General features: G+C 42.9%; 1 protein-coding gene across 2 annotated transcripts; it reads left to right on the top strand.

Moving 5' to 3' along the window:
• The first annotated feature begins 741 nt into the window (after positions 1-741).
• Positions 742-16,127, top strand: LOC132591564 (uncharacterized). 2 transcript variants are annotated; one of them, XM_088663562.1, is made up of 4 exons: positions 742-879; positions 2,277-2,427; positions 4,336-4,512; positions 14,392-16,127. In XM_088663562.1, the coding sequence occupies exons 2-4, from the start codon at positions 2,328-2,330 to the stop codon at positions 15,984-15,986; spliced, it is 1,872 nt and encodes a 623-aa protein (XP_088519688.1). In that variant the 5' UTR covers positions 742-879; positions 2,277-2,327; the 3' UTR covers positions 15,987-16,127. The 2 variants fall into 2 exon arrangements, with proteins under 2 accessions (XP_088519688.1, XP_088519687.1); XM_088663561.1 differs by having other exon boundaries at positions 755-879; positions 2,241-2,427.
• The last annotated feature ends 5,468 nt before the right edge of the window (positions 16,128-21,595 follow it).

Raw genomic sequence — 21,595 nt, 5'->3', positions numbered from 1 at the left:
CCGAGAATTATATTTGGAAATCTACTTCTTTAAAGTATTTCCATCCCCGAACTACAAGGGAACAGCAACCCCTTCTGGGTCTGTAGAAGAACAGCAAGTAAATTCGACAAATACAAAAACACATTAGAATAGGGTTTTACTGAATAGATCACATACCAAACAAGATGAACAGGTTTTAAGTAAAAATCTCTTTATCACTGATACTGAAATTTACATTGACAAGAAATTCCAAAACCCATCACGGCAAACAAAATGACATTTCCAGGCATTCACAAGAAAAGAAATTCACAAGTATCCTGTAATTTGAAATTGTTAATCTGTTCCAAGTACTCTGTTTACTCAAGATGTTAATTCTTCACGCCTTTTCCCTCCATCCACTTACATGTAAGCCAAAAGGTATATAAGTGAAAATGTTCTTTTGTTCGAGGTTCCTCTTTCCATCTATGCTGTTGGGGGGGGGGAACCTCTGATATATCAGAACTCTACAATAAATCACTCTTTGCTTTTTCAACCCTGGTTACAGGTAAGTAGCCGTGTTGGTCTGACGCAGTCAAAACAAAATTTAAAAAATCCTTCCAGTAGCACCTTAGAGACCAACTAGGTTTGTCATAGGTATGAGCTTTCGTGTGCATGCACACTTCTTCAGACAAGAGGCTGGGCGTGGGGAGAATCTTCTCCTTTCTCCCCAGAGTTGCCTCCACTTCCGGCTCCACCGGCAGTGATAAATTCGGGGTTTGCAAAGGAGGCGGGAAGCAGGGCTGCATCGTGCGGAGACAGAGGAGGGGTCTGCTTCCTAATCAAGCCTCCTAATTAAGCGCCATCACTCCCTGCCTCCCACGCGGGGTCTCCCATTCCCGCCCCCGCTGCCCAGGATTTCGGGTGAGTGCAAAGCCAATGGCGGGGAAGGAGGGAAGGGGCTTTGCGAGGGGGTCCAGGATGAGAAGCCCCGGGACATGGAAAAGAGAAAGGAGGAAAGGGACCCTGGGGGCTTTGAAGGCGGAGTGGGGGGGGGGGAGAAAAGATTCCTCCTTCAGGGATCAGGTGCAAAGGGGGAGAGGACTGGGCATTGCTGGCCAGGATCGCCTTAATAACATTATTAATTTTAATTTTACTATCTGTACCCTGGCAGAAGACCCCTCAGAGGAGGACCTTATCTTTAGGAAACAGGCGAAAGCATTCCTCTTCTCCCAGGCGTTTGGCTCATTAAACCATCTGTGGCCTTCCCAACTGCGGTTTTTTTGGGGTGGTGGTGTCGTTTTTTGTTTTTGTTTCTTACTCTGTTATGCATCTCTCTGTTTTTCTATTGCAAGTTGCCCTGTGATCTTTGGAGGAAGGACAGTAAAAAATGTAAAGAATAGCAGTAAAAATGGGAGGCCCTGTTGCATTAAAGGGGATGGTTGCAAAAGAGTCTGATCAGCATGCACAGCAAGAAAGGCTTAGGAAGGAATAATAATAATAATAATTTATTACTTGCACCCTACTCATCTGGGCAGTTTCCAACAAAATAAAACACATTAAAACATCAACATCAAAAACTTTCCTGTACAGAGCTGCCAGCAGAAGTATTCCAGTTTGTAGAAATGGTCTTCAATTTTAAAGAAATGCCCACTTTAATGAATCACATGGTATAAACATGTATGTTATCCTCTAGGTCCATACACGCACATAATATTGGCAAGCAGTGCTCCAAAGTGCTTATCCTGGGAACTTGCAATCTAAGTTGGTTACTCCTGACCAAAGTTCCCATTTCCCAAAAGGACAGAAGGGGGAGCAGAGGAGCAAATGGATGGGTTTGAAGGCTCTTTCCATCAGCCGCCTCTCTCCCCTGAGCAACAAGAGAAAATGGTGTTTGCAGGGCAGGAGGACAGAGGAGGAGGCAGTGAGGGCAGAGGGAGAAGTGGGTAGATCCACCTCCTCTCCCAGGGGGTTCAGATGCAAGCAAGGGGCTTCCTCCTTCTCCTTGCAAGGGCCACCCATGTATTCAGAGCAGTCCATTGCAGATTAACTCTTAAGTTCCAAGGGATCTACTCTCAGGCCACTAATGTGCATACCATGCCAGCCTTCGAAGGGAGGTGGGACAGGCAGGTGAAAGGAATGGCCAAAGGTGTTTGAAAATGGGTGGAGGCTATTGGGAAGGGGTCTTTTTGTATGCAAAAATGGCAGCGAGGATGCTGATTGCCAAGGAATAGAAAGGAGATAAAATTCCATCAAAAGAGGAGTGGCTTCTTCCTCCCTCCCAGGAAGCTGCAACTTGCTCTGATTTCTGCCCTCCTCAGGAAGCTGAACCTGCAAACCTAGCTGAGACAGAACCTGAAAACCTGGCCAGGATGGAAGGAGGAGGATGGACGGGTGACCTGGTCAGGCTGTCTCCCGCATCCCTCCCCACAACCTCTGAGCATTCCCTCCCAGGACCCTGGGAGAAATCTGGTGAGTTCCAGGGGAGAGGAGATGGGGACATGGATGGATAGATGGATGGTGGAGGGAGAAAGAAAGAGGAAAGATGGAGAGGAGACAAAAGGCAGAGAGTTCCTGGCAGGAAGAATGAAGGGGTGAGGCCTTCTCCAAAGTAGCTCTTTGTTTTTTTAATCATTTTCATAAAGTAGTGGGGGCAGATTTTCTTCCTCCAGGCATTTAGGTGCTATTTCTACTGCAGAATTAATTGATGATAATGATGTTGCACATCAATCCAAAAAATGGGTGAAGTGGGCTATGGAAATGCTTCCCATAATTATTTATACTTCATATATTAGTATTAGTATTAGAAGCAAATTGTGTAAACTTGCCAATCTTACAGACTGGGGTTGTGTGTGAGACTAAGTGGGATAATAATTTATAGTGCCCTTGTAATTTTGTCCGTCCCTAAGCTTACATGGGGGACACAGGTGGCCCTGTGGGATAAACCTGATCAGAAGGTCGGCGGTTCGAATCCCTGTGATGGGGTGAGCTCCCGTTGCTCAGTCCCAACTCCTACCAACCTAGCAGTTAGAAAGCACGTCAAAAGTGCAAGTAGATAAATAGGTACCACTCCAAATGGGAAGGTAAACGGCGTTTCCATGTGCTGCTCTGGTTCACCAGAAGCGGATTTGTCATGCTAGCCACATGACCTGGAAGCTGTACGCTGGCTCCCTCGGCCAATAACACGAGATGAGCGCCACAACCCCAGAGTCGGTCACGACTGGACCTAATGGTCAGGGGTCCCTTTACCTTTAAGCTTACATGGAGATACTGTGGTACAAGCTCGGTACAAATTTCAAAGTAAGTACACAAAGCCTGTGGGATGTAATCCACTGGGAGCAGTCAAATACAACATTTCCTGTTTTCCTAGAGTGGACATTCAAGGGAATGTTTGGTCCAGCCAGTTGAAACTTCTTGTTCCTCCTGCCCTGGAGCATCCTTCCTTGCATGTGACTAGTGGGTGGGCGTGACCTTTCCAGACCTGGTAAAAGGCCAAGGCATGCTGCCACTCTCTCCTATTCCATCTTTTTTTCATCATGTGAACTTCCCGGACTGCTAACTGCAGTCACTAGGTCAACCCACATATGGGGTAAACCTGTTTGTATATGCTTGTAACTTTAAGCCTTAAGCCTGCCTTCAGGGATCACACTGTGCTCTGCCTGATAATGAGTAAACTTTCTTTTTATTGCTTATGAATAATACTATGGTGTCTTTATCCTTTTAATGAGGGATTTGAAAAGGGGATCTTATCCAGGAACATATAATTCAATATGAGGGAGATTGAAATGCATAATAGTTTTGTTGTTGTTGTTTAGTGTCGTTTAGTCGTGTCCGACTCTTCGTGACCCCATGGACCAGAGCACGCCAGGCACTCCTGTCTTCCACTGCCTCCCGCAGTTTGGTCAAACTCATGTTCATAGCTTCGAGAACACTGTCCAACCATCTCATCCTCTGTCCTCCCCTTCTCCTAGTGCCCTCAATAATAGTAAGAGGATATAACAAGCCTGCAACCAGATTTCTGCTGTGTGTGAGAAAAGAAATGTAAATTGTGCTAAGTAAATGAACATACTAGTGCAAGTTAGGAAGGATATTAATAAACAATATGTCCTCTCCTGCCACCCTGAACAATCCCACAAAGCCAACAAAGAGACTCACAAGTTTATAGTGGCACCAGCTTTCCTGGTCAAGAGTCCACTTTGTCAGACTGCAGCCCACAAAAGCTTAGGCCTTAATACATTTATCAGCCTGAATCTTGTGACTTCCCCCCATTCCTTTCATGGCATTTTGATGCATTCTCCAAGTTTTCATTTATCTAAATTGTCCATAAACTTCTTTAGAAGTGATTCTTAAAGCCCATCTAACGTTTTGATTTGTTTGCAGCTTGCTCTGGCTTCTGGGCTCCTCAGGAAGCTGAACCTGAAAACCTAGCTGAGACGGAACCTGCAAACCTGGCCAGGATGGAAGGAGGAAGATCAACAGTTGACCTGGTCAGGCTGTCTCCTGCATCCCTCCCCACAACCTCTGAACATTGCCTGCCAGGACCCTCCGAGAAATCTGGTGAGTTCCAGGGGAGAGGAGATGGAGACATTGATGGGTGGATGGTGGAGGGAGAAAGAGGAAAAGATGGAGAGGAGACAAAAGGCAGGGAGTTCTTGGCAGGAAGAATGAAGGGGTGAGGCCTTCTCTAAAGCAGCTCTTTGTTTTTTTAATCCTTTTCATAAAATAGTGGGGGAAGATTTTCTTCCTCCGGGCTTCTAAATCTTAGGAGTTACAGTGGTACCTTGGTTCTCAAACTTAATCGGTTCCGGAAGACTTCTATAACCAAATCGTTTCAAAACCAGGGCGCACTTTCCCATAGAAAGTAATGCAAAATGAGAGAAAAAAATTAATTGGAAAGAATTGGCCACGGGAGGAAATTTAAACAGGACGTCAATTTCCCCCCATTGAGAGAATTGTAACACAGTTAATTTGCCTGTAGCCGGTAAGATTGAAAGGAATCTTCCAATTTACCAAGGATTGGACTTAAACCCTCCCCCTGAGGCAGGGTAAAGGCGAGAAGGCTTAAATTTACTAAAATCCCAGCAAAAAGTTTTCAGTTTGGACGGGGGAAGGGCCCCCTGGAAGCTGGAGTCAGGTCCCTGGAGGGATCAGCGAGCCACCATTATATCATTACAATAGAAAGGAATTTGCTTACCTCTTTGAGGCTGAGAACTGTAAATTGTGAATAGAGGGCAAAATATAAGGCTGTGTATATGAAGTTTAATAAATCCTCTTTTCATAAATGGTCACAAGATTTTTAAACCATGAAGAATATTTTAAAAGGAGACTATAATTAGATCAGATAAAATTTGATTTGAAATATGAAATATTACAAAATAATATGCAGCTGCGTGAATGCCGTGAAAGGAATCAGAATTGTTTGGACAGTGAAAAAGGATTAACTCTAACAGAGAACGAAGCTGAGCAAGAGGAAGAACCATCAGTCATGAACAGTGTCACTGACATTTAAAAAGATGAGGAAGAAATATGGAATATTGTTCCCCCAGTGAGGGGGGGGAACAAAACATAGGTTTGACCCAAGGAGTCATCAAACAAGATCCAGCATGGAGCAATGTCCTCCTAGTGAGAGAGGGAGGGCAGGATCCATACTGGAGCCAGAACCTAAAGGGAATAAAATTTGAGATAGGGCTGGAAAGTGGAATTATTGCTGGATAGTTTTGTACTACAGTATTTAAAGAATTGGGGAGGCAGCAGGGGATGATTGAAGAAGAATGGTGGGTAGACTGGGACAGGGTGGGAGTGGGGTGAGGGGTAATAATGGAAGTAATTTTCTTGACTGATTTAGATGGTCCGAAATGGGAATGACTTATGGAACTTGCTGAAAAATCTGGGAGACCCTGAATTCAGAGGAAGGGGGGCTGAATTTGGTACAAGTGTTTAAATGTTAGAATGATAGATGAATCAATAATTTAAAATTTATGGAAAGTTATTCGTAAAAACATTTTTAGGCTGAGGAGAGAAAAGATAGAAGGAAAGGATAAAGATTTTTTTTATTTGGATAAATAGATTAATTATTGGTGGAGAATAGGTGATGTTCATATAATAGAATAATTGAGAGTAAATAATAAATTGTGTTAGAATGATTTAAGATATAAGATGAAAATTGCCTAAATGGGATCTTAATATGGACCCAGTGAGAGGGGAATCGAGGAACTCTACAATGTTAATAATAATGTAAGAATTGATATGCTTTTCTTTTTTATGTTTTATTTTTGTTTTTTGTTTTTGTATTTTTGTTTTTTTGAGATTTGATAAATTGGAAAACGAATAAATATATATATATATTTTTAAAGAAAAATAATGGAATGCAAAATGGATTAATCTGTTCCAGACTTTTAAAAACAACCACTAAAACAGCAATTTAATATGAATTTTAATATCTAACAAGACCATTGATCCATAAAATGAAAGCAATAATGTTCTCTACCATAAAACAAATAAGACAGTATTGTAGATCATAAACATTAAAATTATTTTTTTATACCTGTACTAATGATAGTCATTGTTTGGATGGGGGGCTTTTATCCCTTTCCACAGTCACTCACTCGTTGTTGTTGTTTAGCCGTTTAGTCGCGTCCGACTCTTCGTGACCCCATGGACCAGAGCACGCCAGGCACTCCTGTCTTGCACTGCCTCCCGCAGTTTGGTCAAACTCATGTTCGTAGCTTCAAGAACACTGTCCAACCATCTCGTCCTCTGTCATCCCCTTCTCCTAGTTCCCTCAATCTTTCCCAACATCAGGGTCTTTTCCAAGGATTCTTCTCTTCTCATGAGGTGGCCAAAGTATTGGAGCCTCAGCTTCACGATCTGTCCTTCCAGTGAGCACTCAGGACTGATTTCCTTCAGAATGGAGAGGTTTGATCTTCTTGCAGTCCATGGGACTCTCAAGAGTCTCCTCCAGCACCATAATTCAAAAGCATCAATTCTTCGGCGATCAGCCTTCTTTATGGTCCAGCTCTCACTTCCATACATCACTACTGGGAAAACCATAGCTTTAACTATATGGACCTTTGTAGGCAAGGTGATGTCTCTGCTTTTTAAGATGCTGTCTAGGTTTGTCATTGCTTTTCTCCCAAGAAGCAGGCGTCTTTTAATTTCGTGACTGCTGTCACCATCTGCAGTGATCAAGGAGCCCAAGAAAGTAAAACCTCTCATTGCCTCCATTTCTTCCCCTTCTATTTGCCAGGAGGTGATGGGACCAGTGGCCATGATCTTGGTTTTTTTGATGTTGAGCTTCAGACCATATTTTGCGCTCTCCTCTTTCACCCTCATTAAAAGGTTCTTTAATTCCTCCTCACTTTCTGCCATCAAGGTTGTGTCATCTGCATATCTGAGGTTGTTGATATTTCTTCCGGCAATCTTAATTCCAGTTTGGGATTCATCTAGTCCAGCCTTTCGCATGATGAATTCTGCATATAAGTTAAATAAGCAGGGAGACAATATACAACCTTGTCGTACTCCTTTCCCAATTTCGAACCAATCAGTTGTTCCATATCCAGTTCTAACTGTAGCTTCTTGTCCCACATAGAGATTTCTCAGGAGACAGATGAGGTGATCAGGCACTCCCATTTCTTTAAGAACTTGCCATAGTTTGCTGTGGTCGACACAATCAAAGGCTTTTGCATAGTCAATGAAGCAGAAGTAGACGTTTTTCTGGAACTCTCTAGCTTTCTCCATAATCCAGCGCATGTTTGCTATTTGGTCTCTGGTTCCTCTGCCCCTTCGAAATCCAGCTTGCACTTCTGGGAGTTCTCAGTCCACATACTGCCTAAGCCTGCCTTGTAGAATTTTAAGCATAACCTTGCTAGCATCACTCACTCAATCATAAAACATAAAAACAAGCCACAGTCAAAAATGAAAAAGCCACACAAACAAAAACGCAAAAAATAGAAAAAAACTAAAGCACTGTCACCTCAGAACACTGCAACCAGAAATGGCTTTAATATCGATTTTTTTTGGGGGGGGGGCTTAAATTAGCTGTGCAACAGTAAAAATGGACGCTCAGGTGCATGTTCGGTTTCCAAGGCGAAGTTCTAATAGAGGAACAGTACTTCTGGGTTTGCAGTGTTTCGGTTCCGAGTTGTTCAGGAACTCAGCTGTTCGAAAACCGAGATACAGTACCACTGTATTTCCACTGCAGGAACAACAAACCAAAAAATGGGTGAAGGGGGCTATGGAAATGCTTCCCATAATTATTTATAATTTATATATTGAAATAGTTTCTATTAGTTTTATTTTTTATAGACTGGGTCAGAATGATACATTCCACCAGCATCAAAACACAATAAATGCATGCACCTCCGCAGTTTGGTGGGCTTAAAGGACAAAGGACCCAGTATCATGATGCACAATTCCTGTGGCTGGAGGCTCTACACATAGGATTGAGCACAAAAAGACCAAGGGTGGCCAGAATTATAGGCCAATTGTGCAAATTTACCAATCTTAAAGACTAGGGTAGGGTGAGAGGGTGAGTGAATGAGTGGAATAATTTATAGCGCCCCTGTAATTTTGTCTATTCCTTAGCTTCCATGGAGATAATGCGATTCAACCCTGGTTCAAATTTCAAAATAAGTACACAAAGCCAACAAAGAGACTCACAAGTTTATAGTGGCACCAGCTTTCCTGGTCAAGAGTCCATTTTGTCAGACTGCAGCCCACAAAAGCTTATGCCAGGGCTCCCAAACTAAGGCCCGGGGGCCGGATGCGGCCCAATCACGTTCTTAATCCGGCCCGCGGACAGTCCAGGAATCAGCATGTTTTTACATGAGTTGAATGTGTCCTCTTATTTATAATGCATCTCTGGGTTATTTGTGGGGCATAGGAATTCATTCATATTTTTTTTTTCAAAATACATAAAGGTTGCCATTTCCTCCATATACCTAATGCCAATTTCCTGGGTCCTATTGCAGATTTCGAGTCTTTGATTACATTATTTGTGAAAATTCCAAATCTTCCTGCGCCATTGTTTACCTCGTCCTCAAATTTCATCCACTTTTGTTTGTTTTCAACTGCAATTTCTAGTAAAGTTTTTAATTGAACAGCTTCATAATAATTGTAAATATTTGAGAGGCCCCACCCTAGTTCTGATTTGTGATTGTACACAAATCTCTTTTGTATCTTTGATTTTTTACTTCCGAATATCCATTCTCTTATCTCACAATTCCATTGTTCCATTTACTGTTTTCTCATCTCTAATGGAATAGCTTGAAAGAGAGAGCTCCACTTAGGGACCCAGAACATTTTAGTAACCTTGACTCCTGCTGACACTTCTGTTTCTAGTGTATCTGAAGAAGTGTGCATGCACACGAAAGCTCATACCAAAATATAAACTTAGTTGGTCTTTAAGGTGCTACTGAAGGAATTTTTTTATTTTGCTTGACTCCTGCTGTAATACTTAGAGTTTTATTTCTCCATCTTTTCATGTCCTTTAGTATTTTTTTCCATACTTTCCTATAGCTGAGTTCTGCAGTCTTGTTAATATTTCTGCAGAGTTCGATACCCAAGTATTTTATTCTTTTAGTCCCCAGGCCCATACCTGTTACATTGTTAATTACTTCCCCCCCGCTAGATTCACCTTAAAATTCATTATTTCTGATTTTGTTATATTTACCCCTAATCCGGAGTATTCCTCAAAATCTTCTAATATTATCTTTATTTCTTTTATCCCTTCCTTAGGATTTGTTATGATTACAATAATATCGTCTGCAAACAAATTGATTTTCATCTCCTCTTTCCCAGTCTTATAGCCCTCTATCCTTCCACAGTTCCTCATCCTTTCCGCTAGTTGTTCTATAGCCATTAAAAATAGGAACTGCGAAAGAGGACACCCCTGTCGAACTCCTGTATATTGGGAAAGGTTGGGAGTATTCACCGTTAACTCTCACTGCTGCTGTTCCTTCCTTATATAGTTCTTGAATCGCAAACTGGAAAACCTCTCCTATTCCATATTTTGTCATTATTTCCCATAAAAATTCCTGTGGGAGTGTATCAAATGTTTTAAAGACGTCTAATTTCAGTAGCCCAAACTTATTCCCTTGTCTGTGATATATTGGATTAATAATATTTCTAATTGGGTGTGTGACATTCCTACCCTCAACAAATCCATATTGGTCTTCGATTATTATTTGAGGGATGACATTTTTTAGCCTGTTTGTCATAATTTTGGCAAAGATTTTATAATCTTATTATAATAGACTTAATAGGTCTATACGAGCCTACTTCTTTAGGGTCTTTCTTTGGTTTTAAGATTACCATTATTTCTGCCTTTCTCTCTTACATCTGTTAATAATTTTCTATTCTTGGTTTCTTCCCTTTCCAGATAAACCTAGATACCTATCTTCTTGCCATTTTTCAAAGCATCCTGCGTTGCCTATTGCCGGGACTGATTGGAATAAAAATAACATTTTTGGCAATACATTCATTTTTATTGCTGATATTCTTTCACAAAATGATAAATTCATTCTTCCCCATATCTCTAAATCTCTTTTTATTTCTTTCTGCACATTCTCATAATTTTCTTTAAAAATATTACGGTAATATTCTTAGCTGTCAAACAAATCTCTCAGTATTTGACTTTTTTATGTAAAACTAACTTTGTTTTCTGTTGTAATTCCTTTTTGTCTTGCTCCATCGTGTTTTTTTACCAAAAGCTTAGTCTTATTCTTGTTTAGTTTAAAGTCTGCAACCTGCCCGAAGTCCTGTATCTTTTCTACCAACTTTGGTAGAGTATTTTTGGGATCCTTCACTGTAATAACAAGGTTAACTGCAAAAGCTTTTAATTTATATGCTTTATTTCCTACTGTTATTCCTCTGATTAATTTCTCTGCTCTTTCTCTCTCGCCAGGGCCTCTAATACCAAAATAAAAAATAATGGTGATAGGGGAATATCCTTGTCCCCTTCATTATTTTACACAGGGGTGTCAAACTCAAATTCATCGGGGGCCGCATCAGCAGTTTGGGCACCCTCAAATGGCCGGTTGTATCTGTAGGACTATGTGTCCACTCTTTATTATCATAAATTATTGCCACTGCATTCAATTATTACTGTTTTTTGTAATAATGTAAGTAATAACTAGCTCTGAAAGCAGAAACATAGTCAGAATAATGGCGAGTAGATATTCAAATGTACAATTATTGTACAATTTATTGAAAAATGATTTTTGGTAACTGCACTGGGTGGTGGAGGCTCGCTAGGGTTTCATGCAGGACCTTTGCAGAGCTACTAGTACCTGGAGATGCTGGGGTCCTTCTGCTTGCAGGACAGATGTTCTGCCAGTGAGCCACCACCCTTCACCAAAGGGACTGGCTGAGGTTGACTCACTGGAGCTGCTCTCCTGATTCCAGGGTTTAAGGGCCAGAAGTATAAAGCAGCATCCTATGTTTCTGAGGAGAGGGAGAGGGAGGGGAGGGGAGGAAGGAAGGAAGGGAGAAAAGAGGGAGTGGGAGGGAGAGAGGAAGGAAGGAAAGAGGGGAGAGAAAGAAGAGTAGGAAATAAGGAAGGGAATGAAGAAGGAAAGAAAAAGAAAGAGGGAGAGAAGACGGAAAGGGAGAAAGAAGGAAGTAGAGGAAAAGAAAGAATAAGGGAAGGACGGAAGGAAGAAAGGAAGGAAGTAAGGAAGAAAGAAAAGAGGGAGCAGGAGGGAGAGAGGAAGGAAAGAGGTGAGAGAAAGAAGAGTAGGAAAGAAGGAATAAAGAAGGAAAGAAAGAGGGAGAGAAGACAGAGATAAAGAAGGTAGGAAGGAGAGGGAAAGAAAGAATAAGAACGAGAGAGGAAGGAAGAAAGGGAGGGGGGGTCGCCGCCTTGATTCAGTGCCAGAAAAGAGCGCGAACGGACCCAGGGGCAAAAAACATTTCCCGTGCAGCGTGAGGCAGCGGGTGTCCGTTGTAGAAGTGCGTAAAGCCTCAGAGTTGCACGTTCGTGAGGCTGAGCCGCTGCTGAGCTCACGTTCATGAGGCTGAGCCGCGGCAGGAGGAGGAGGAGGCGGCTTGCCGGGTCGGTGCCCGGCAGCGCCGTGCGGAGAGTCCCGAGCAGCAGTGCTCTGTAGCACTTTGAATCCTTCTCCTCCTCCATGCGGCGCTGCTGGGTGCTTTGTCTGTGCTGCAGCAGCAGCAGTCGTTTCCAGGCGCCGAGCCGTGGCAGGAGGAGGAGGATTCAAAGTGCTACAGAGCACTCTCTGTGCGGCGCTGCCGGGCGCTGACCCAGCAAGCTGCCTCCTCCTTCTGCTGTGGCTCGGGGCGCTCCACGCAGCGCTGCTCCGGCTGCCTTTCTACCCCCTCCCCCAGCCCCAACTGTTTGTCAGCGCTTTGTCGGCGCGGCGCTTCAGCAGCAAGGTCCCGCTGCTGGGTCCCGCTGGCTGGGGCGCTCGGCGGGCCACATGACGAGGTCTGGCGGGCCGGATTTGGCCCGCAGGCCTTGTGTTTGACACCTGTGATTTTACACTTTTCTGTTCTAACCTTATTAACAATCAACATGGCCTGTTGGTAATAGTAAATTGCATCAATTCCTCTCCCAAATGCTTCCCCAAAATTCTTTTTTCCCCCATTATCTTTTTCATAAAAGCCCATGAAATGTTATCAAAAGCCTTTTCAGCATCAAAAAATATTAAAGCCTTTTCCCCCCTCATTTCTTACTTCCAAATATTCAATAATACCGTAACCAATAATACCTGTAACCAATAATACCGTGTTTCCCCCTTTTTAATACGTAGTCAGAAAGTAAGCCATGGCAGCATTTTTTACCATTAGTGAAATACAAGACACCCCCCCCCCCGAAAATAAGGCATACCTCCATGCCGTGTAGAACGAGACCGCCGAGTGCCCCAGCCAGCCAGCGGGACCCAGCCAGACAGAGGGGCCTGGAACCAGCTGCTGCTGCAGGGAGCGCCCGAGCCAGCAGCCTGGCCTCTTTTTTTTGCCTGCCCGAGGCAGCCTGCCGCCCTGCCAGCGGAACCGGCGGCTGCAGAGCGGAGCGCTCCGCAGCGCCGGGCGGAGCGCAGTGACCTGGTCTCTTTTTTTCCCCTTCTTTTGCCTGCTGCCCCGCCACCGGAACCGGCGGCTGCAGAGCGGAGCGCTCCGCAGCGCCGGGCAGAGCGCAGCGGCCTGGTCTCCTCCCCCCCTTTTTTCTTTTGCCTGCCGCCCCGCACCGGCCGCTTCAGAGAGGAGCACTCAGCAGCACCGGGCGGAGCGCTGAGCCAGCAGCCTGCTGCCTTGGTGCCTGGACCCGGCTGCTGCTGCAGCGCCGAACAGAGCACCCAGCAGCACCCCGAACCAGCTGCCTGGCCCCTCCGAGGAGGCCTTAAGGTACAAGACATCCCCTGAAAATAAGACACCGTGTGTTTTTTTGAGTAAAAAAGAGAATAAGACGGTGTATTAAAAAAGGGGAAACACGGTATCTATTATATTCCTTATATTCTCCTTCATCTGATGTCCTGGTAGAAAGCAGGCCTGAGTGTGATAACAAATTTTCTGCTGAAACACCTTTCATTCGGTTGCCCAAAATATGAACAATACTCTAAATGGAGCATTTTTCTCACCTTTTAGTTCAAGAAATATTGAGTTCTGATCCGAAAGCGTTCTTTGTTGTATTTATACTTTTCCAATATATGGACTTACATCCTACAGGAGACATTGATGGCCAACAACATGGATAGCTTGAAAAAGAGGATTAGACTGGTGTCTGCTCTGCTCTGCCCTCACGGTCCTAGGCAATAATGCTTCTTAATACTAGTTCCTGGAAAGCACAGGAAGGCAGAGGGCTCTTTTGCTCAAATCCTGCTTGCTGGTTTCCCACAGGCATTTGGTTGGCTACTGTGAGAACAAGATGCTGGACTAGGATGCCTAATTGAGCCGGCTCTTCTTATGTTCTAATACAGGCACCCCCAAACTTGGCCCTCCACATATTTTGGGACTAAAACTCCCATCATCCCTAGCTAACAGGACCAGTGGTCAGGGATGATGGGAATGGTAGTCCCAAAACATCTGGAGGGCTGAGTTTGGGGATGCCTGTTCTAATATATTGCAATATTTTTACAGTTACACGTGGCATAGTAAAACTAAAGTTTTACTTAGTCCTAGGAGAGACTGCTACTCGAGCCTATGATCATTTCTTCCCTGGAAAAAGAGAAATACAGAGATGTGTCTAAGAAGCCAATTCCACCATAGATGATAAAATAATGCAGTTTATTAAGTGTGGGTGGAGTTACCGTGTTGTTGCCATTTTCTCATCTGCATTCCTAAAAATTTGGAACATAGAGAGGAGAGGACAGTGGAGAAAGGAAACAATGTTAAAATAAGAGAAGGTATACTTTGGGATTGATGTGTGTTCAGTTCCTTTCTTGTCTTTCTTGAAAGTCTTAACAGGATTCTCTTTCCTCCCAGACTCCCAAACAGGTGAGGAAGATGATGGCCAGAATTCTATGGAGCCGTCTGTGAATTCATTGGGAAGAACAAAGGAAAAGTTTAAATGCATGGAATGTGGGGTGTGCTTTAGTCACAGTGGAACACTTAGAAGACACCAACAAACTCACACAGGGGAGAAACCATTTGGATGTATTGAATGTGGAAAGAGCTTCACTCAATATGGATACCTTAGAATACATCAACGAACTCACACAGGGGAGAAACCATTTGAATGTTTTGAATGTGGAAAGAGCTTCAGCAATAGTGGAGCACTTAGAATACACCAACGAATTCACATGGGGGAGAAACCATTTAAATGCATTGAATGTGGAAAGAGCTTCAGCAATAGTGGAGCACTTAGAATACACCAACGAATTCACACAGGGGAGAAACCATTTGAATGTATTGATTGTGGAAAGAGCTTCAGCAATAGTGAAGCACTTAGAATACACCAACGAATTCACACAGGGGAGAAACCATTTAAATGTATTGAATGTGGAAAGAGATTCAGTCAACATCAACACCATAGAATACATCAACAAACTCACACGGGGGAGAAACCATTTAAATGTATTGAATGTGGAAAGAGCTTCAGTGGAAGTAGAGTACTTAGAAGACATCAGCGAACTCACACAGGGGAGAAACCATTTAAATGTATTGAATGTGGAAAGAGCTTCAGTGTAAGTGGAGTACTTAGAATACATCAACGAACTCACACGGGGGAGAAACCATTTGAATGTATTGAATGTGGAAAGAGCTTCCGTGGAAGTGAATTACTTAGAAGACATCAACTAACTCACACAGGGGAGAAACCATTTAAATGTATTGAATGTGGAAAGAGCTTCAGTGGAAGTAAAACATTTAGGATACATCAGCGAACTCACACAGGGGAGAAACCATTTGAATGTATTGAATGTGGAAAGAGCTTCAGTGAAAGTGGAACACTTAGAAGACATCAACGAACTCACACAGGGGAGAAACCATTTGAATGTATTGAATGTGGAAAGAGCTTCCGTGTAAGTGGAACACTTAGAATACATCAGCGAACTCACACAGGGGAGAAACCATTTGAATGTATTGAATGTGGAAAGAGCTTCAGCAATAGTGGAGCACTTAGAATACACCAGCGAACACACACAGGGGAGAAACCATATGAATGTATTGAATGTGGGATGAGGTTCAGTGAAAGTAAAACACTTAGATCACACCACCAAACTCACACGGGGGAGAAACCATTTAAATGTATTGAATGTGGAAAGAGCTTCAGTAGAAGTGGACACCTTAGAATGCATCAGCGAACTCATACAGGGGAGAAACCATTTAAATGTATTGTATGTGGAAAGAGCTTCAATGGAAGTGGAAACCTTAGAATGCATCAACAAACTCACACGGGGGAGAAACCATTTAAATGTATTGAATGTGGAAAGAGCTTCAGTGGAAGTGGAAAACTTAGAAGACATCAGCAAACACACACAGGGGAGAAACCATTTAAATGTACTGAATGTGGAAGGAGCTTCAACAGGAACGATAAACTTACATTACATTGGCGAACTCACACAGGGGGGAAGCTTTAGTCCAGGGGTCCCCAGACTACGACCCGGGGGCCGGATGCGGCCCAATTGGCCTGCCAATCCGGCCTGCGACGACCCCCGCCGCCCGCCACCGCCGCCCTCTGGCAGACTGCAGCGAATAGCCTTTAGCAATTCTCAAGCTTGTGGAACGACAACACAAACAGACTCTCCCCCTTCATGTTGTTGAACAAAGGATCACTTTCTCCCTGGGGTTTAAATAGACAGGGCTGCAGATGGTTCTTTTGCTGTACATCAAACTGCAAAAATAAGAGATTTAATAGAAGTGCTAAATTTGGAGAACGCGAAAGGAAAAGAAACCCCATTAACATGCGGATTCACTTTTACTGATGAGGATACACCTTTTCATGACAAAACACTTTACCAGTCGATATTAGGAAAGCTGAACTTTATTCAGCACGTGTCCAGACCAGACATATTTTTCAGTTTTAATTTTCTTTCCACATTTGTGGAGAATCCAACCAAGCAGTGTTTTCGAGCGTTAAAAAAAGTGGTGCTTTATCTTAAACACACACTGCATTACAGATTACATTTTAAGGCGCATAACGATACAGGGTTTGATATTTTTTGTGACGCATCTCATGCATCTGAACATTTCAAATATAAAGGTGTGTCCGGTTTTGTTTACAGATACAATGAATGTCCATTTGAATGGACAACGTGCAGACAGCACATAATTTGTCTGTCAACCACAGAAAGTGAACTTTGTGCATGTTCTGAAGCCATCAGAGACATTGAATGGTTTTTGCAGTTGTTTGCAGACCTAAAAATAAAAGTAAAATTACCAATACCCATGCAAATTGATTCCCAAAGTGGAATAGCCATTTTGACATCAGAAGGCAATACCCAACGTACCAGAACGTTATGGTTATGTTTGGAGTTTGCAAAACAAATGATTAATGAAAAAATGATTACTTTTGAATATGTAGCTGGACTAGAGCAAATAGCAGATATTTTCACAAAAGCTTTGCCAACAGCTACGCATCTTAAACATACACAGAAGATGCTGAATGTTGACTTCCGGTTTGTCGCCCGATCTGGCCGGCGGGGCTTGTCTCGAGCTCCGAGGCAGCCCGGCTTCGCTGAGGGGGGGGAAGGCTGCGAAAGCGCCGCAGCGCCCCAAAAGAGTTCCAGATCGAGAGTTCTGGAAACAAAGCTCCGGCGGTGCCCCATTTTTTAGCGATTCCCCGATCCTCTGGTGAGCTCTAATAAGAGTCCCGGAGAGAAAGGGTCGCGGGAGCCATTTTGGAGAACAGCGTTACCTCAGCGAAGTGAAGCTTCGAGTCCGGTGGTGGTGAGCGGCAGATTCTTCTAAAATTTTGATTTGGAAAAACCCGTGAGTAAAGTTTGAATATATAATATTGGACTATAATTCGGTAACGGGAGTAAGGGGAAAAGAACGGAAGTCACCTTCTCCCACTGATTGATGCAAGAAGCAGTGCAATTGAAATGATGACCAGTCTCAGCGAAAAGCAGCTTATTATATGAACCCCTTCAGAGACTAATTGTAAAGAATTACCTCCGGTGGCAGGGTGAAGGAGAGAGACTTATTTTAAGGCTGATATTCCCTGCACCTTAGGAAAGAGAGAGCTTCTCCCTGCCCTGAAATCGGCAGCCTGGAGAGGACGGTAAGCTGACTGCGAAGATGGATGTCAATAAGGATTTGATATTTAAAAACTTTTTGATTGAAGGTTTGAAACAAATTTAAAGTTGAAGTTAGATATTACGGACAATATACAGTTTCCAGTTTGGATTTGCAACAATATATCTCTTTTGTAAACACCCCCTGGCTCTCAAGCCTCGCGCCATCCCCAGCAAGCTGGAACAATGGCAACAAAAGACTGCACATCTGCGTTCAAGGACAAAGTGATAAAACTCTTATGGGAATTTAGAATAGAAACGTACAAGACTCAGCAACAATTGTTGGAAATAAATCAAGATCTACAGGCGCTCAGAGAACGGGACTTACCAGAGGAAAAGGAACAAGATTTGCAAAAAGAGGACTTGGCTAAAGAAGGAACACGAGAATTACAGGAAAAGGTTTCAACCGAAAAAAAGGCACAAGACGACGAGTGGCTGTACGAACTGAGCGATGGGAAAGAGAAAAATTTAAAGAACAAAGATGGATCACAGGAGTCAATAATGCAAGAGCTACAGGAGAGACAGAACACCCATGAGAAAAACGGCCAGGAAAGAAGAAAAGAAGACTGGGGAGGGGGAGACAGAGGGGGTTGGTTTTTGAAACAGGTTAGGAAGGGGGTGGGTTGAAGGAAGATTGAATATTAATTATTGAGGACAGATAAAAAGGACTGACAACTGGACTGACGACTTTGGAACTTACTGGACTGGAAGGGAAAGGCCGTGATCGGGGCGGGGAGGGGGAAAATTATGATGTTTAATTGTGCAAATAAGAATAATAAAGAGGAGCTTTGGAGGATAAAAAATAGGCAGGTCAAAAATAAAAGTAATGAGCAGATTTGTTTATGAAAAAGATTTAGAAAGATCAAGAGTTTGATTAAAGAGGATTTAAAAAGTGGGACAGTTTTTTATAATATAAGGTTAATTTTTTTTTGTAGAAATAGAATGGGAATAAGAATAAGAATACTGTTAAATAAGAATTGAAAATGGAAATCGGGATGGGGGGAGGTTGGGGAAGTCTTTTTTTATTTCATTTTTACTTTTTTTCTCTTTTTTCTTTTGTTTTTCTTTTTTCTGTTTGGAAATTGGCTGGACGGATGCCCTCCTCTTCGTTCCCTCTCTTGGAGTCTCCCGGTGGCAGGGGGAGTTTCTGGGGGGGGGAGGGAGGAGTGGGGGAGAAACCCAGCCATAAAAGGAAACACTGTCGGCTCTCTGCCTTTCGGGGGTCCCTCTGGTGGGAGAAGAGGGCTCTGGGAGGGTGGGTGGAAGCCAGTGGTAAACATGTAATGTAGTATCCTTCGTTTTTGTTTTTGTTTTGTATAAAATCAATAAAATATAATTTTTAAAAAAAAGAAGAAGATGCTGAATGTTACTGCTATGCATCATTGACCAGCAGGGGGTTGTTAGGTTTTTCCTTTAAGACTACACAGTAGGGCTACACAGAGATGTGTGTTTGTAACCTTGTTCTGAATGTTAACACACCTGTGAGCTTTTGCTAATTTGAATAATTGAAGGTAAAGTTTGCTCACTGTAATGTGATTGGGTAATTGACTATTTTGAATTCTGTATTTAAGCTACCCAAATGGTTCATGGGTGTGGTGGTGGTGTATTGTGAGATATAGAGGAATGGAGTAGAGGAGTGTGTTGTATATAATTGTAAATAAAAGCAAGCAAAGATACTGAAGATGACTTTGTTATTTCGTCGACCCTGCCGCTGTTGCCACTCGGTTGGTGCGTCTTGACCAACAATATATTCATGGGTGGAAAGACAAAAAGTGAGGCCAGTCAGACAGACAATGAAATGCAAGGAATGCAGAAGGGCAGGTTTCTCAAGTTATTTATTATTATTATTATTATTATTATTATTATTATTATTATTATTATTTATACCCCGCCCATCTGGCTGGGTTTCCCCCGCCACTTTGGGCGGCTTCCAACAAATACAAAAATACATTAAAATATCATAGGTAAAAACTTCCCTAAACAGGGCTGCCTTTATGTGTTTTCTAAATGTCAGGTAGTTGTTTAACTCCCTGATCTCCGTTGGAAGGGCGTTCCACAGGGCGGGCGCCACTACCGAGAAGGCCCTCTGCCTGGTTCCCGGTAGCTTTGCTTCTCGCAGTGAGGGAACTGCCAGAAGGCCCTCGGCGCTGGATCTCTGTGTCCGGGCTGAACGATGGGGGTGAAGATGCTCCTTCAGGTATATATTCCAGCTAATTTCCATTTCTATTGTTGTTTTGCAGCAGATTTAGATAATGTAAAAGCACAAAACAACCACAAAGAATCTTGAGGCAGGTTACACATTTATTCCAGTACAGTCTTTGGTTCTTGGCATTTATAGCCCCCAAACCTATTCAGCTAGCAGACTGCCTCCCTCTCCTGCCCCTACAAGCCCATCAGTAAGATTTTATGTAGAGACACTGGGGGCTGTTCCATGACAGTTGTCACTTGCTGACAATGCAGAAGGAAGCCACCTTGGCACACCCAGAAGATACCAGGTGTTGGCTGTAGTTACATCTATACAAAGTGTATTGCCTTTGACCTTCCATGAAGAAATGGGGAGGAATGATGAGCCAGAATAGCTGTCTAGAAGGAAAGGTAACCTGGGAACTTCATGTTGATTGACCACCCGAACCCCCTGACCCCAAGAAGAGACTCATCTAGGGAGGCAGGTGAACATTACGGCTAAACCCCATGTTATGCTCTCCAGTAGCTATTCATTCAGACAGGGCTATTTTCATTCAGTTCTTAGTGTGTCCATGTGGTTTTTTTTTTTTTTACCTTTTCCCGTTCCTTGCAGTTGTTGTAAGAATTTTAAGGTTATATATAAAATAATTGTTCATAAACATGTACATGATTGTACAGGGACATGTCTGAAGCAGCAGAGGAAGACAGGCCTGACTGACACCATTTTGACTCTCTCTGACCAGGTGTTTCTCTGCAAGGAGAGAAGGGGGGTGAAGGAACTTTCTCATTGTCTCAAGGATTAAAGTGATTTCCATCTCAAAGGAATGGCCAGGCTACCCAGGAAAAGGCAAACTAAGAACTTTGTTAAATGAATAAGTTACATAGCAAACAGGATAGACAGGATTTCATGTTAATGCCTCCTCACACCCAACCACTTACCAACAATACTTGCATTTACATATTTTTAAATTCAGGGACATCTCCAGAATAATCAGAATAATTTTTATAACATTTTTGGCAAGCTAGGCAGGAAGATGTTATAAAAACTAATAAGTTCCCTTAAAGGGAGATCAGCCTCATAAGGAGGACTGAAATCCTCTAAGGAGCAGATAGACCTAGGCTCCTTTTGGTCGGGATAAAATGACAAAGACCAAAACCCAGGACTTGTAAAGCAAAGTGTGATCTTTATTAAAAAATGACAGTGGTCTGTTATAACTGGTTTCCTCCCCACCCCACCCCAAAAGCAGGGATGGCAAGAGGAACTCTGAACAAAAGAACATTTTCCCTTACTGTATATACCTTTGGCTGTACATGTAAGTGGATGGAGCGAAAAAAGGCGGGAAGGGGAGATTAACATTTCCAGTAAACAGAGTACTTGTGAGCTTTATCTGTGAATCTTCTGGAAATGGCACCGTGATTATTATGGAGATGTTCCTGAATTTAAGAATGGGAACGCCCTCCCATCAGATGTCACGGAAATAAGCAGCTATCCTATTTTTAAAATACATCTGAAGGCAGCCCTGTTTAGGGAAGTTTTTAACTTTTAATGTTTTAATATTTAATGCTATATTGTTTTTAACACTCAATTGGGAGCCACCCAGAGTGGCTGGGGAAACACAGCCAGATGGGCGGGGTATAAATAATAAATTATTATTATTATATAATAGGAGATATAATGCAAGGGGTTGGGACAATCTCTACAAAGTCAACGGCTATGATTGGCCCCCTGGTAGCTAATTGGAACGTGGTGAAGGGAGAGGTAACGGAAT

Source organism: Zootoca vivipara, chromosome 2 (genome assembly GCF_965207765.1).
Source record: "Zootoca vivipara chromosome 2, rZooViv2.hap1.1, whole genome shotgun sequence".
NCBI classification, from domain to species: domain Eukaryota; kingdom Metazoa; phylum Chordata; class Lepidosauria; order Squamata; family Lacertidae; genus Zootoca; species Zootoca vivipara.
This window is presented reverse-complemented; position numbering and strand designations above follow the sequence as displayed.